Source organism: Cebus imitator, unplaced genomic scaffold (assembly GCF_001604975.1).
Source record: "Cebus imitator isolate Cc_AM_T3 unplaced genomic scaffold, Cebus_imitator-1.0 Scaffold142, whole genome shotgun sequence".
Lineage (NCBI taxonomy): Eukaryota > Metazoa > Chordata > Mammalia > Primates > Cebidae > Cebus > Cebus imitator.
The window spans coordinates 4,340,199-4,355,937 of NW_016107457.1; the positions used below are offsets into that span (position 1 = coordinate 4,340,199).

Below are 15,739 nucleotides of genomic sequence, written 5' to 3' on the forward strand. Positions count from 1 at the left end.
TGCAGGCTGCTGCTTTTTGTTGAGAAAGAGAGGCAAGGCCCTGGAGGATTTTAGACTTTGTAAATATAAAATTATCTGCCTTAGTGTTTAAAAAAATAATAAAAGGGAGAAAGAGTTGGCAGGTTGCCAGATTACTTACATTACAGTAATAGATTTGCTGACCCCTGACTTCTGCTGTAGAGAAATGTATTGAATTTTTCATAATATCAGATGAGACAGATCTAAAAACCTAGTATACTGAGCACCATTATTCAACTTGAGATTTAGCAAAGCCGAAATCTTTTCAAACCAGCAATTTCATGTATGATGATAATTTAGTGGCTCAGATGCTAATAAATCAAGGTTATAATGCCATTGATTTGTTAATTTTAATGGGTTGATTTTAAGTCGTCTTTATTTTTTAAGAAAAGAAGAATGAGGAGGAAAAAAAAATCTTGCTTTTCACAGTGACTGAATTTAATAAGAATCTCTGTGATAGCAAAAGGCCCCCCTACTGTTTCTGCTTTGGGGTGGAAAATGTTATTCTTGTATTATTCCTAGGGAAAAATAAAATCTCATGCTGCTACAAATCTTATGCCTATGGAAAGATGTTATTTTTTAATACATAATGGCTTACCTATTTCAGATCCATTAATGGCATCATAAATAAGCATTTTGCTAATCTGAAATGTGAAATCTGGATAGTAATAAAGGCCCATTTATCTGTCCAGCTTTCAATCCCCAGACTAGATGTAGATCAGGAGGGGGAAAATCTCTCTGAATTTTCTAATGAATATTTTGCTTCTCTTCCCCATCACTCCCACCCACCCAAAGCCCAGCCCCCATTCTTAGAGTTGCAGTCCATTGAAAATACTTCTCCTGTGTAACAAATTCTTGGGGCTGGAGTGAATGTTTGCTTTTATCTGTACAGTTTAGAAACTGATTAAATCTTTGCTCTGCTACAAATATTTGAGAAATAATCATCTTCAAAGCACAGGCATGGTGCATTTTACTAAATTCTTTATAGAATACAAACCTACTCAGCTTTCTACATCGAGCAATGTTGACCTAATCTAAGGCTAACCTGTTTTTAATGGTACCACATGTACGTTGAATGTTTAAATGTTCAGGAACCTATAATAGCTTTTGTCCTTTTGTACTGTAAAAACTTCTAATAATCAAATGATAAGATCATATCCTGTGGGGTAATTGTATTGTACCATGACAGGATAACTGAAAAAACATTCAGTGAAAATTGCACCAAACGGAAATCACTATATGAGGCAGCAATTGTGTGCCGTGTGAGACTGTGCCCTGTTCTTCAAAGCTTAGCTGGTCATATTTCTACTTGCTTCCTTTTAGGTTCTGCCTTGTTTTATTTTAGGAGGCTTTTTTCCCCAAGCCACTATAATTATCTTTCAATGATTTAGAAGGGGAAAAAAAACACTCAGTTGACCTTTACACACACACACACACACACACACACACACACACACACACACACACACACACAGAGTTTCACACTCATACACTCTCATATACTCTCTGGAAGCCTTAAACAAGCAGGGCTTGTGTTTGGATTCAGTTTTACCTTAGTCATGCCTCTTTCCAGATACAAGAAACATTTAATTCCAGATTTCCTGCTTCTGGCTTTAGGCCTTTGACCAGCAAAGTGAAATGTATTTTTTACTGCTGTCAGCTAGCCAGCTGCTGAGTTGAGTGAAGGAGAGAGAAAAAAAAAAAAAAAAGAAAGAAAAAAAAAAAAAAAAAAGGGAACTGAAATGAAAATGGTACCCTGCTTTGTGAACTTGCAAAATTAGAAAAGGAAATTAAAATCTCCTTAGCACCCATCTAGAGAGCCAGGTTGGCCCAAGGCTCTCAGAACCCAGAGTGAGGGGTCCTGGGGGTCCCTGGGGTGTCTCTCCCACCCAGTTCTCTGCTTTCCCTCCTTCCCCTCCCCACACTCAGAGGTAATGCTGTCATTCTTCTCTGTAAAGAGGGTCCCCCATGGTGTCAGCGTCTCCATCAGAAAATGAAGTTGGGGGAAGGGTGGTACCAGCAATTGCAATCATTGGAATACCCAGACTTCACTGCTCTTGAGTTCCCATGGCAACAAAACAAAAGTAAAACAAACCTATCTGTCCCAACAATAAAATATGTTTTCGTTAAAGTCAATTTAAACTATCTTTCCCGTTTAAAATATTCAATACATTTTGCTCCCGGACAAAATTCCCCAATCTGCCAATATTGAAGAGGATAAAGTCCCTGGCAGAACCAGGCAGAAAAAAGGAATTGGGGGGAACGCTGGGGACTTTACAGATGAGACAGAATAAATTCAAGTATGAACAGGATTGCTTTTTTCTCTCTTTTTCTGCTTAGTTATGCTTTTTATTATATAAACATTAACTGTAATATTGCAGTGGGAAGCAGGTATTTGGCAGCCATATATTATTTTAGTAAGTCTACATAGGGAGGGCAGTTTCCAGTTTTAGCAGCTGTAACATGTTTAAACTCAGTTTGTAATGGGATCTGAAGATAACTATTCCCCATGGGCTGTGTTGATCTTCATGGCTGGCCAACTGCCAGATGTAGGGCTCCAAAGTATTATTCACACCTCCTTGTTCATACCTTGTCCAAGCATGCTCAGTAAATGAATTTTGTTTCTAATATGCTATAAATTGTGATCTGATTTTCCCATAATTTTATTGGTATTTTATTAAAGAGCAAAATATTAGGATCACAAATGTCCCCACATCTGTACTCTCAAACCTGAATAATAGTGTATGGTTAAGCAGTTGAGATCCAAATAACATGCATAGAAACACCTTTTAGGAGAGCAAACCAATATCCAGACCAAGGAAGTTTTTGCCTGGGAATCTCAGTTTAAAAATAATGAGGATCCCCAATATTTGAACAGATTTATGATGTTTATAAGCCAAGTACATTTTCTTCATTGAGTCAACTTGTCTTATTTAAAACAAATTATGTTTGCTGTATTAAAGTTCATATTTTTAAGGCTGAGTCTTATATTAATCCCACAGTGAGTCATTAATCATACCAAATGCATTATAAAAACTTTAATCACTGAAGTTGAAACTGAGATTGTAATGCAATCCGTCCCTTTTAATTACATCAGCTATTTTTCCCTTTCAGATAAAGAGCTATGTCGCAAAGGGAAAACAGATTAAAACTAGAGCTGTTTGATGTTTCTCTTTTTAGAGCAATTTTATGTACTTTGTTTAAAAAGTTATATAATTAAAATGCTTGAAATTTTCAGCCCTCTGGTTTTTGTGGCTTGCATAGTCTGTCTGCCTTCCTTCTCACTGGGGCTTTTACTTTGCACCCTAAAACAGAGCTCTCAGTGGAGTCCCCTTCCCCACTCAGAGCTGTGGGGTAAGACAGTTGTCTCTTGGCCACACTGTGCTTGCCTCTCATTGACCTTTTTGTCTTAGATGTTTCATCTGTATTTCGACATGAATGAAAATAAAATATTTTCAGATGGGCAGAACTAGGTTCAAATGTCACCTCTAACAAATGGTATGACCCTGAGGCAAATTGTTTAACCTTTTTAGGCCTCAATTGTCTCATATGTTAAAAAGAGAATAATATGTTGTGGAGTTTACAAGAAATAATCTTTAAATGTACCTGGCACATGCTAGTACCTGCTAGAGTATAAGCTTCGTGAGCTCAGAGGCTTTGAGTGTTTGCTTCACGGCTGTGTCTCCATGCCTAGAACACTGCGTGTAGTATGTGCTCAGTACGTAGTTGTTGATGGACTGGTAAAGCAGCTAGCATTATTGTTGTGATTTTGTTGACACTTAGCCAGGTTCCATGGGGAGTGATGAAGATATTGTTCATGTGGGATGTTTCCATTGGTATCTTGGTATATAGACTCACAAAACTAAAAAGAGGTCTTGCCGAGAAGTATTAAGTTACCAGGTACTGATTTTGACCAAGGAAACAGGGCAGTAAAGTGTGGAGTAGGTTTATAGAAGTACAGCAGTGTCATTGGAGATGAAGTCATTTAGTAAGTTGCTTATATTGATAAAAGAAAGTAAACCCCGGAAGCATTGATGCTACTGGAATCACTGAACTGTCTGATCATCTCTTCTGTTATCCTTTTAGATTAATCCTACCATACGAAAGGTTTATTAAAGGAGAAGAAGATAAGCCCCTGCCTCCAATCAAACCTCGGAAACAGGAGAACAGTTCACAGGAAAATGAGAATAAAACAAAAGTATCTGGAACCAAACGCATCAAACATGAAATACTTAAAAGCAAGAAAGAAAAAGAAAATGCCCCAAAGCCCCAGGACGCAGTAGAGGTGAGTTGCTGTGCTCCACATAAATACCTCTGGAGGACAAGTCGTGCCTCGAGGTCCTTCTGGAGCCCTGAGCTGTGTACCTGCACAGTTAGATGTCTTGATGAAGAGACCAAGACATCTAAGCTTCATAGCTCCCCACATAGTTCCCTAATTCCTGAAAACCTTTCAGTTTGCTCATGAGTTGAAATGCGGTGCCTGGTATCGAATGGGATAAGCCAGGAATCGACTCTAGAAGGATGCAAACATCCTGTAGAAAACTGATAGCAAATGCTCAGGCTTCAAGAGAGAAGGAGCCAGAGCTACACTAACATCAAAGAATTTTACTGTGAAAACATGGCTTCTTGCCATTTCACAGCCAGTCTATCTGAGGAGCTGGTGTGACTTTAAAACATACTTTGGGGCCGGACATGGTGGCTCATGCCTGTAATCCCAGCACTTCGGGAGGCCAGGGCAGGTGGATTGCTTGAGCCCAGGAATTCAAGATGAGCCTGGGCAACATGGCGAAACCCAATCTCTACAAAAAAAATACAAAATATTAGTCAGGCGTGGTGGTGCACACCTGTGGCCCCAGCTACTCGGGAGGCTGAGGTGGGAGGATAACCTGAGCCCTGGAAGGTAAAGGTTGCAGTGAGCTGTGATTACACCACTGCACTCCTGCCTGGGTGACAGAGTGAGACCCTAGCTCAAAAAAAAAAAATGCTTTGGGGGGTCTAGGAAAGAGGGATGTTGGAATCGCTGTGCTGTATCTGCAAGACTCTCCTGAAAACTTGAGAGATGTGTTTGTCTTCCATAATTGATCTCTGTACAACAGCCTTGGGTTGAGATCAATTTAGAAAAATCTTAAGTGCATATTATTTATAGGGGAATTTTGAAATGGTTCCTCTGAAACCATTATTATTTTTCATATGAACAGGTAGTTTCCGAATCTTTTAAAACAAGCCCCAGCTACCCACAGCCTCCAACAGCCCTTTGGTAGAAGCCATTGCCACCAGCATACAGCCAGTCATGTAGGCTGATCTGGGCTCTGTTTCAACATGAATAATAAAAAACCTTGCCGCCCATTAAAAAACAAAACAAAACAAAACAAAAAAACAACTTAGCAGCCACATTTGGAGACAGCATGTTCTAGGATTCAACCCCAGAGGGAATTTTGGTGCTGATATTAAATACCCCCTAAAAAATCATGTTTATAATGAACACATAAGAGGCTCTGTAATTAAACACTGGTTTAAATTCCACATGTACAACCCACACCAACCTCCCATGTAGACATCAACTTACCCAACTGATTGTTACATAACAAGATAGTATTGATACCAAGAAATTTGTGGGGTTTTTTGTTTTTATTAAGTTTCGTAATTATTTTAAGCTCTAGTAACCAAAAAGGGGAAGGACGAAGATGATGCAGATTTCTTTCCCCTTTCTTTTGAGATGGAGTCTCTGTTACCCAGGCTGGATGCAGCGATGCTACCTCGGCTCACTGTAACCTCTATCTCCCAAATTCAAGTGATTCTCCTGCCCCAGCCTCCCAAGTAGCTAGAACTACAGGCATGCGCCACCACGCCTAATTTTTTTGTATTTTTAGTAGAGACAGGGTTTCACCATGTTGGTCAGGCTTGTCTTGAATTCCTGACCTCAAATGATCCACCTGCCTCAGCCTTCCAGCATGCTGGGATTACAGGTGTGAGCCACCGTCCCTGGCCAGATGATGCAGATTTCTAAACATCTGCAAGCTTGCAACATAAATGGCCAAAAGCAAGGAAATTCCAAGGGCATGCTTACATTCCATCTTTTCTTTATACTTTTGGCCTAGTGATTTATTATAGGGTTTCAGATGAATGCGTTCTATTAGCTGCCATATGTACACAAAGCACCAGGGGACAAACAGGACCAAGGGGACAGCTGACCCTTGAATGTCTCCACTTTGGGGATTAAGTTTGAAACGGCTGGTTTGTGAATGGCAGGAGGAATCCTTAGCCTATGCATGAAGCCTGTCAGCTTGGGAGATGACCGTTCCCAAGAGCGGAGCCTTACTCCCTGAAGTCCATAGAAACCTTTAAAACTGTTAGGCTGTCTGCTTTCTGTAGGCTCTAACTGTTCCCTTCAGGGAGCTGTAAGTAAGTGTCTCAAGTTTCAAAGGTTGTCATGATGAGGTTATCTAAACCTCATGGAGTCTCCCACCCTCTCCAAGGCTGACCTTATAATACGAATCTCTTCCCACCTCCAACACAGAACCATGTTATTAGCCAGGTATATTTTTTCTCATTGACTCGATTTGGGGTTGTTGGTTTGGATTTTATTGTTGTCATTTTTTTTACTTTTTGGTGTTTTCAATATGAAGCAGTGAACTCAATGGAGATAGAAAGGTTAATAAACTCCCTCTAGTTAAATCCACTATATTCAGGTGATGGGACTGCAAGTTGCATGGTGGGAAGGTAACATTTAGCATACTAAGCAGTTCATAAAATGCTCTCCTAGAAAAAAGAGTCCTTTACTTTTTTCTGCCTAGCTTTCAAAAACTTCCTAAACCTGTTTTACAACCCGAAGCATGGGACTCCAATATAACTGCAGGTCTACATCATACAAACTTCAGTGGGACTGAGTATCCCTCCTGGTCCTGTGTCAAACTATAGTCCCATAAGAAACTAACAATTGGATGCAATTTGTCATTTTCCCTTGCCATACTCATATTTCTGTATTTTTAATGTCATGTATAAGCTCAAGAGACCAATGATGATTATTAAGGTAGAACAAGTAATGATATTTGTACTGGAAAAGGCAGCTATTCGTACGAAAACAGAAAAAGAAATGATGATAAGCAAAGACTCTTAGGTATAACACATCCCTAAAATTCAAGGATTTTTTAAGGGGATTTGAGGAAAAATATGAAATGGGTGTGATTTCTTAAAATTTTCATTCCCATGTATTCTTAAAACAGCAGCCTCAATCTTACTCAAAGATGCTAACGTGGCAGATACTTCTTTCTTTCCTTTTTTTTTTTTTTTTTTTTTTTTTTTTTTTTTTTTTTTTTTTTTTTTTTTTTTTTTTTTTTTTTTTTTTTCTGACAGAGTTTTACTCTTGCTGCCCAGGCTAGAGTGCAGTGGCGCAATCTCGGCTTACTGCAACCTCCACCTTCTGAGTTCAAGCAATTCTCCTGCCTCAGCCTCCCAAGAAGCTGGTATTACCCATACCTGCCACCATGCCCAGATAATTTTTATGTTTTTAGCAGAGGCAGGGTTTCACCATGTTGACCAGGTTGGGATTACGGGCACCCGCCACCATGCCCAGCTAATTTTTGTATTTTTAGTAGAGACAGGGTTTCACCATGTTGACCAGGTTGGTTTTGAACCCCTGACCTCAGGTGATCTGCTGCCTCAGCCTCCTTAAGTGCTGGGATTACAAGCACTTCTTTTCTTAACAAGGGATGAGATGGAAGGAGGATGGGAAAAAGACCAGCTCAACACAACTGTTGTGTGACTGCTGTGCTAAGACATGTCAGGGCAGAATGACAGCAGTTTTGAAAGGGCTCGTCAGTCAGCTGGGTCACAGATGGAAAGTTAAAATGACCTTTTAAGGCTAAAGTTGACATGGCTACACAATGCAGTAAATGCGTCAAATTGATACCCACAACTTCTGTCAGTAGGGTCAAATAAGGAGCATCTATCTCATTGACTATAATTTATTTCATTGAACAGCAAAGCTCTATTTGTGGTAGCACTGATTGTCTGAATTTTGACAACTTCATTTTTGGCTTTAATAGAAACATAGTTTGCTGCAACCTAGAAAGACTTAGTCTTCTCTGTCCCTCAGGTAGACAGGCTGCCAAGAAATCTTCATACTTTGTCAATATTTTAGCATCATCTGCATGTCTGTTATCTGGCCCTGGGTAGAAATTATTAACACTTATGCATTACTAATCTTCAGTGCATCATATTGAATACACTGGGAAGGGATTTGCCCTGTTAAAGAAAAGCAAGGAGCTGCAGTAGGTTCGTTGTTTGTTGTTGACATGGGTTGGTTGGATTTTTGAAAGAGAAATGCTTGAAAAAAAAAATCTTCCTCAGGAGTATCATAAAACACAACATGTAATTTAAAACCCATTTGGATAATTGACTGATTTGACAAGAAGACAACCTTAGAATTAAACTATATATTAGAATCAGGGAGTGATATGATTGTATACCATCAGTACATAACACTTTGCTATTTTGATAGGTGTCTCATAAGGGACTGAAGCGAATATGCATATTTCCCCTAATGTTTCTGTAATTTAGATTTCTTTGTTTAGAGCCATGATTGGAGAGTAATAAAGCTTTACAGAAACTTCAGGAGCTGATTGACAAGCCTGTTTTCAAGTAAAACTGCTATGTGGAATATTTTATTTCATAGCAAAACATGTCAGTGTATTTGGTTTTCTTCTGACTGTCTTTTCAAATATGTTACCAGGTTTCATCAGAGCAAGAAAAAGAACAAGAGACTTTAAGCCAGAAAAGCATCCCTGAGCCTCTGCCAGCAGCAGACATGAAGAAAAAAATAGAAGGGTATCAGGAATTTTCAGCGAAGCCCTTGGCATCCAGAGTAGACCCAGAGAAGGACAATGAAACAGACCAAGGTTCCAACAGTGAGAAGGTGGCAGAGGAGGCCAGAGAGAAGGGGCCCACACCTCCACTCCCAAGTGCTCCTCTGGCCCCAGAAAAAGATCCAACCTTGGTCCCTGGGGCCAGCAAACAGCCACTCACCTCTCCCAGTGCCCTGGTGGACTCAAAACAAGAATCTAAACCCTGCTGTTTTACAGAGAGCTCTGAAAATGAGCTCCAAGAAGCATCCTTCCCCAGCTTCCCCACCACACAGCCACCGCTGGGAAACCAGAATGAGATGGAGGATGACAAACTGCCCGCCATGGCGGATTACATCGCCAACTGCACTGTGAAGGTGGACCAGTTGGGCAGTGAGGACATCCACAATGCGCTCAAGCAGACCCCAAAGGTCCTTGTGGTCCAGTCGTTTGACATGTTCAAAGACAAAGACCTGACGGGGCCCATGAACGAGAACCATGGACTGAATTACACACCCCTGCTCTACTCCAGGGGCAACCCAGGCATCATGTCCCCACTGGCCAAGAAAAAGCTTTTGTCCCAAGTAAGTGGGGCCAGCCTCTCCAACAGCTACCCCTATGGCTCCCCACCCCCATTGATCAGCAAAAAGAAACTGATGGCTAGGGATGACTTGTGTTCCAGTTTGTCCCAGGCCCACCATGGCCAAAGCGCTGACCATATGGCGGTCAGCCGGCCATCGGTGATTCAGCATGTCCAGAGTTTCAAAAGCAAGCCCTCAGAGGAAAGAAAGACCATCAATGACATCTTTAAGCACGAGAAACTGAGTCGATCAGATCCCCACCGCTGCAGCTTCTCCAAGCACCACCTTAACCCCCTTGCTGACTCCTATGTCCTGAAGCAAGAAATTCAGGAGGGCAAGGATAAACTCTTAGAGAAAAGGGCCCTCCCCCATTCCCACATGCCTAGCTTCCTGGCAGACTTCTACTCATCCCCTCATCTCCATAGCCTCTACAGACATACTGAGCACCATCTTCATAATGAACAGACATCCAAATACCCGTCCAGGGACATGTACAGGGAATCGGAAAACAGTTCTTTTCCTTCCCACAGACACCAAGAAAAGCTCCATGTAAATTATCTTACATCCCTGCACCTGCAAGACAAAAAGTCAGCGGTAGCAGAATCTGCTACAGATGATCAGCCAACAGATCTGAGCCTTCCCAAGAACCCGCACAAACCTACCGGCAAGGTCCTGGGCCTGGCTCACTCAGCCACAGGGCCCCAGGAGAGCAAAGGCGTTTCCCAGTTCCAGGTCTTAGGTAGCCAGAGTCGAGACTGTCACCCCAAAGCCTGTCGGGTATCACCCATGACCATGTCGGGCCCTAAAAAATACCCCGAATCAATTTCAAGATCAGGAAAAACTCACCATGTGAGACTAGAGAATTTCAGGAAGATGGAAGGCATGGTCCACCCAATCCTGCACCGGAAAATGAGTCCACAGAACATTGGGGCGGCGCGACCAATCAAGCGCAGCCTGGAGGATTTGGACCTTGTGATTGCAGGGAAAAAGGCCCGGGCAGTGTCTCCCTTAGACCCATCCAAGGAGGTCTCTGGGAAGGAGAAGGCCTCTGAGCAGGAGAGTGAAGGCAGCAAGGCAGCACACAGTGGGCATTCCGGGAGCGGATCAGAAGGCCACAAGCTTCCCCTCTCTTCCCCTATCTTCCCAGGTCTGTATTCCGGGAGCCTGTGTAACTCGGGCCTCAACTCCAGGCTCCCAGCTGGGTATTCTCATTCTCTGCAGTACTTGAAAAACCAGACTGTGCTTTCTCCGCTCATGCAGCCCCTGGCTTTCCACTCGCTTGTGATGCAAAGAGGAATTTTTACATCGCCGACAAATTCTCAGCAGCTGTACAGACACTTGGCTGCGGCTACACCTGTAGGAAGTTCGTATGGGGACCTTTTGCATAACAGCATTTACCCTTTAGCTGCTATAAATCCTCAAGCTGCCTTTCCATCTTCCCAGCTGTCATCCTTGCACCCCAGTACAAAACTGTAGGCTCAGTTTCGCCCAGCAGTCCAAAGCGGCATGGCTAACAGAGCTTCACTCCTTACCCAGGCGGGCTGGCTTATAGAGTTAGAAGTCAGTATTTCTTCTAATCTGGGGCTATGATCAGTCCCAGCTGTAGGGGCCCAGAGGGGAGGTGAACATGCCTGATTTTTGTGGGACAACTCCAGCCTTGGCTGGTCAGTAATGACTCCTTTCCAACACAGATGCCCAGGCACCTCCAGATCATTCATTTCGCATGTGGGCCTTGTAAAGGGATTTGTGAATATCTAGGAAAAAATTCTTAGAGGACCCCATCTGAGTTTGGATGGTCAGAAAACAATCTGGGCAAAAAAGGGGCAGGCATTTCAAAGGAAGGGGCAAGGAAGACTGGCAAACAGATGCCAAGGGATGCCCCTCTTTTTCATAAAACTCTCCAAGTTTCAATCAATGCAATGTATAGTGAAACTTCAATAGATCTTTCATTTTGACACTATTAAACAATCCAGAGAAGTAAACACTGTTAAATTGACTGTATATATTTGCTTCATAAAACTACCCGTATCACTGTTTGCTCACCTAATTTATATACAGGTAGTTCCATTTTCTCCTTTCTCATCCCTTTTTTTTTTTTTTTTTAATTAAACGGTATCGCTTTTGTTTGCAGGTCTTTTTGTTTTTGTTTTTGTTTTGTTTTCGAGGCTGGCTGACTGTCCTAGTTGTCGTGTGTTTGTAATTTTTCCACATCTTATTTTTGAGCAGCTTTGGGTGGTAAAGTTATTGTTTACAAATTGAAGCAACTGATTCTAGTGGAACAAATGAAAAAGAAACAGTCAAGCACACAATAGTGCAAAGAACGTTCCTCTGTAGATCCTCAACTTAAGGATTTTGTTCCTCATAAATGGCATAGTTGAAAGAGCTTATACACTGCTTACCCAGCCAAATGCTTTGCTTTGAAATATTGGGTTCTGTGAAAATATTGAGCATTGTACTTACCTTATCTAGGCTGTGAAACTGTCCTACATACCAGAGGAATCATAAAAACAAAAACCTCACTGGCAGCAAGCTGCCGAATAACAACAGAGTCTAGAGGACATATTTGTGGGCTGCACAGATATTTTAGGAATTTCAGAAATTAGAACAGGAGCCAAAATGATTTACATTGGCATTGGCACCAATTCCTTTAAATGGTCTGGGAAAGGGGGTTGGGAAGAGGATGGAGCTCAAATGGCCAGAAGAGGAGGAGCTGCAGTCCTGATAGCTTCTCTAGCCTCAGTCTTTTGAGTAGTAAGCAGTCACGTTGTTTTCATCGAGTTGGTTTCTTGTCATTCCCAAGGAGAATCTCCCAGGCCACAGCTTTGGGGATAGTTGACATACTGGATTAGCCTTTTCAAAAGGAAAGTCATCCTCTTTGGGCTTACGGGGCATGAGTTTTGTGTACACACACACACACGCGCGTAAGGTGGTTTTGGTCATATTTTTAACCACCTGGCAATACAGTCCGCTTTCTGGTTTCTTTTCTTGTTTGGAAGTAAATGGTCAAGCTGCTCAGGCAGTGAAAAGATGTGCAGAATGTCCATTGTCATTCTCACCACTTTATTGCATTTGCTACCGAGATGTAACATTAAGGTGGATGCATTTTCAAACTGTATTAATTAAAAGTCAATGGATACAGAGAGTGGATTTTCTCCCGAAGTCCCATCCCTGCTGAAGACCGCTTAGATGAACTCTCCAACCCAGTGTGCCCCTCCCGCAACACTACCAGTAGACTTTAGAACCATAGTTAATTCTTTTACCTCTGAGATATTTAATTCTGGGAAAATTGGTGACAATTTTCAACTTCTAAATAGGTAACTCGACTGCAAAATAGTCAAAACTGATAATGAAACTGCGGCTCTTAAACAAAGCCATGCATGCCGTGCATTTGTATTGAGATGTCTCCATGATATGAAGCCAAATATTCAGTGTAACATACTTAATATCCAAAGGTGGAAACAAAAGAATGTAGAGATCCAGTGTTAAGAGTTCCATTTGCTTCAATTAATTATTTACCTTCCTGTGGAATAATATATATATATATATATTTAATAGAACCATAGATAGACTAGTAGATTTTAGATTATAAATGTGTGACTGCAGATTATCCTGCTATTGCACAAGCTAGAAGGGGGAAAAAATCTCAATTCCAGCTGGCAAGATGCTAGCCAGGACACATATAATAAGAAAATTGCACTAGATTGAATGGTCACAGAATCGGAGAATATGGAAGAAAAAGGAAACCTCGGTGGCTCTGCAGCAGACAGGGGCTAGATCATATGTGGCTTCTATGACTTCGTGTCTTAAAAGAAAGGGGGAGCCATCTGTCCCCAGTGGCTCACCTATTTGGAATATGGGGCATTTGTTTTTTCCACTGCAATGATTTCAGTCTGGTTTCATCATGTTGGAATTCGATCACACCATTTTCAAACAATGTTAACATAGTCCAGCTTTTGTTTTTCTCATCTCTTCCGAGAGGAGACTCACTGTTTCTGTCTGAGGAAGCTCATACCCTCGGCAAAACATCAGGACAAATAAAGAGAAATGGGGGTATGTATTCCCAACAGAAGCAGTGTGTTATTTGTTTTAAAACTCTGAACAGAGATCTTGGAAATTGTTCAAAAAGACCATTGAATTCTTCATTGGCTGAGAACAACGTTTTAAAATGTCTTAAATAAGGCTTTGTTTGCATTGTTTGAGTTCAAGGGGCCTTATTATTGAATGGAATTGCACAAGCCTTTCTTTGTGCAATCAAACCATTGTTATTGGTAGTTCTGTAAAGGAAACTGTGGAATCGAATTGGCAGTGGAGTCATAAATCTATTTACTGAGTGTGGCTTCCAAGAAATGTTGCAATTGAAAATGCAGTAAGTCTGTGATTTATTGGAGATTTGGAGATTCTAAATAATATTTTTAAAAAACCTTTCCATGCAACTTCTGGTTTAATGTTTGGCAACTCCACATGAAAAAAAAAACAGCCCAACCGAGTTTCAGAATTAAGTAGTATTCTAGTAAGTGATTCGAACTTGTAATATTTGCCACAGGACTGACTTATTTATTTACTAGCTAGAAGCTCTTAAGTTCACTTGTTTATCAGGGCATATACAGAAGGGTTTGTTAAAACTCGATGTTAACTTTACAACTTTCTGACCTGGTGCATGAATTCTCAAGTACTGTATTTCACTGTGTTGGTGTGTCTGATGGAAATTTCGAGGTGGTCCCACAAAAATATTTTATGTAGTGTGCCTTCAAAGAGAACCGTTTATTTCTCTTCACTTATCGTCCCACAAAGTCACATTTGGTGGTGGTCAGCCAAGTCCCATCTGGTCTAGTTTTACTCTTGTCCCAATTTTAAAGAGAAATGGGAATGAGTTTGCCCTGGTGAGACCCACACCATTGCAATGATTATCTTGAGCACTTAAAAGTCCAGTGTTGGCTGTTAGTGTATTTGATATTCTGCCTGTCTCCTCATGGTTGAAATATGTCTGAAGAATAGCAGCATAATCTCTTGGCTGTTTATACTTTTTTAAACTTTCCTGTGTTGTAAATATTGTATACTTTTGGTGATTCCAGCTATGTAACCTCTATGCTCTGTAAGGTGATTATTTGTATATAGCAACATGGCCCAGTGATATTATATAGTTTCCCAATGGAGAGGTTATTGAGTAACCTTTGCATTAGTTTAAACACTACCAGAAGAATGCTGAGCCAACTATAAACACTCAATTTTGTATGTTTTCCAAATTGTACTTATTACTGCTTTTGATACTGTATTACGTGCCAATAGTTTCCCAATCACATAGCAGGCAAGAGATATTTTGTACTTTTTGATCCACTGTAATATTTAATAAAAAATGTTACTATCTGTTTCCTTTTGGGTGTAATCTGTCACTCTTCCTGAGGAGCCTGTGGCCTCCCCAGAAGACTTTCCACCCCGTGTGTCTAAATTGCATGATAACCAATAATGATAGCAATGTCTGTAGTTCACTAAGGACCTAGTGGGTGCCCAGTTGGCAATGTTATCTCTTATCTACACAACTTCATGTAAATATGGTTATACCCATTTTTACTTACGAGAAAACTAAAGCGTAGAGAGGTAAATCAACTGGTCCAAGATCACCCAACAGATGACAGAGTTAGGATTTGCAGCCAGGGCTCTCATCTGTGTACTTCCTTTGTATACCATCCTCCTCTGCTGGTAGGATAATCACAAAAGTTATGGTTTTTTTATTCTGTCAACAAAGATTTACTCATGCCCCAATTGCCAAGCATAGTATTAGGAGCTGGGAATACAATGGTAAATGAAAGTAAAATGATGTCTCTGGGAGCTTTTAAATCTTATGGGAAAGAGAGTTAATCAAATAGTCATTTCTACAAATTCAAAACTTCAGTCATGACTGAGTTCCAGGAGAGAGGAGTTTGATGAGTAAAATGACACACCAAAAGGAAGTAAGTGGTGACTAACGTGACTGGCCGAGTATAGGAGGGAGGGAATTGGGAGAAGGGTAGGTGAAGCACAGGGTATCACATGTGCAAAGCCCTGAAGCAGGAATGAGTTTGGCTTATTAGAAAAACTGAGAAAAGCTTGTGGGGCTTGATTGCAATGTTGGAGGAGTGAGATTAGAGAGCGTAGCAGGGGCCAGCCAGGTAGGTCCCAATAGACAAGATCAATGGGGTCTTTATCCTAAGCAAGAAAGATTTGTCTTTCACTGTCACCCTCTGGCTGCTGCGTGAGGGCAGCTTGAGAGCAATCTAACATCAATGAGGTGGTGGTCATTTCAATGGAGGTAATGGAAGGGGA

At 41.1% G+C, this 15,739-nt stretch overlaps 1 protein-coding gene across 4 annotated transcripts in view; it reads left to right on the plus strand.

Moving 5' to 3' along the window:
• Nucleotides 1-14,809, plus strand: part of ARID5B (AT-rich interaction domain 5B) — a 200,031-nt gene extending 185,222 nt beyond the window's left edge. For 3 of the 4 annotated variants that reach the window (XM_017542311.2, XM_037743383.1, XM_017542314.2), the window contains 2 exons: nucleotides 4,105-4,303; nucleotides 8,750-14,807. In XM_017542311.2, the coding sequence (XP_017397800.1) occupies nucleotides 4,105-4,303; nucleotides 8,750-10,915 (2,365 nt within the window). In that variant the 3' untranslated portion in view covers nucleotides 10,916-14,807. Of the gene's footprint in view, nucleotides 1-4,104; nucleotides 4,304-8,749 lie in introns of all 4 variants that reach the window. The other variant, XM_017542309.2, reaches the window with a different exon arrangement.
• Nucleotides 14,810-15,739: the final 930 nt, after the last annotated feature.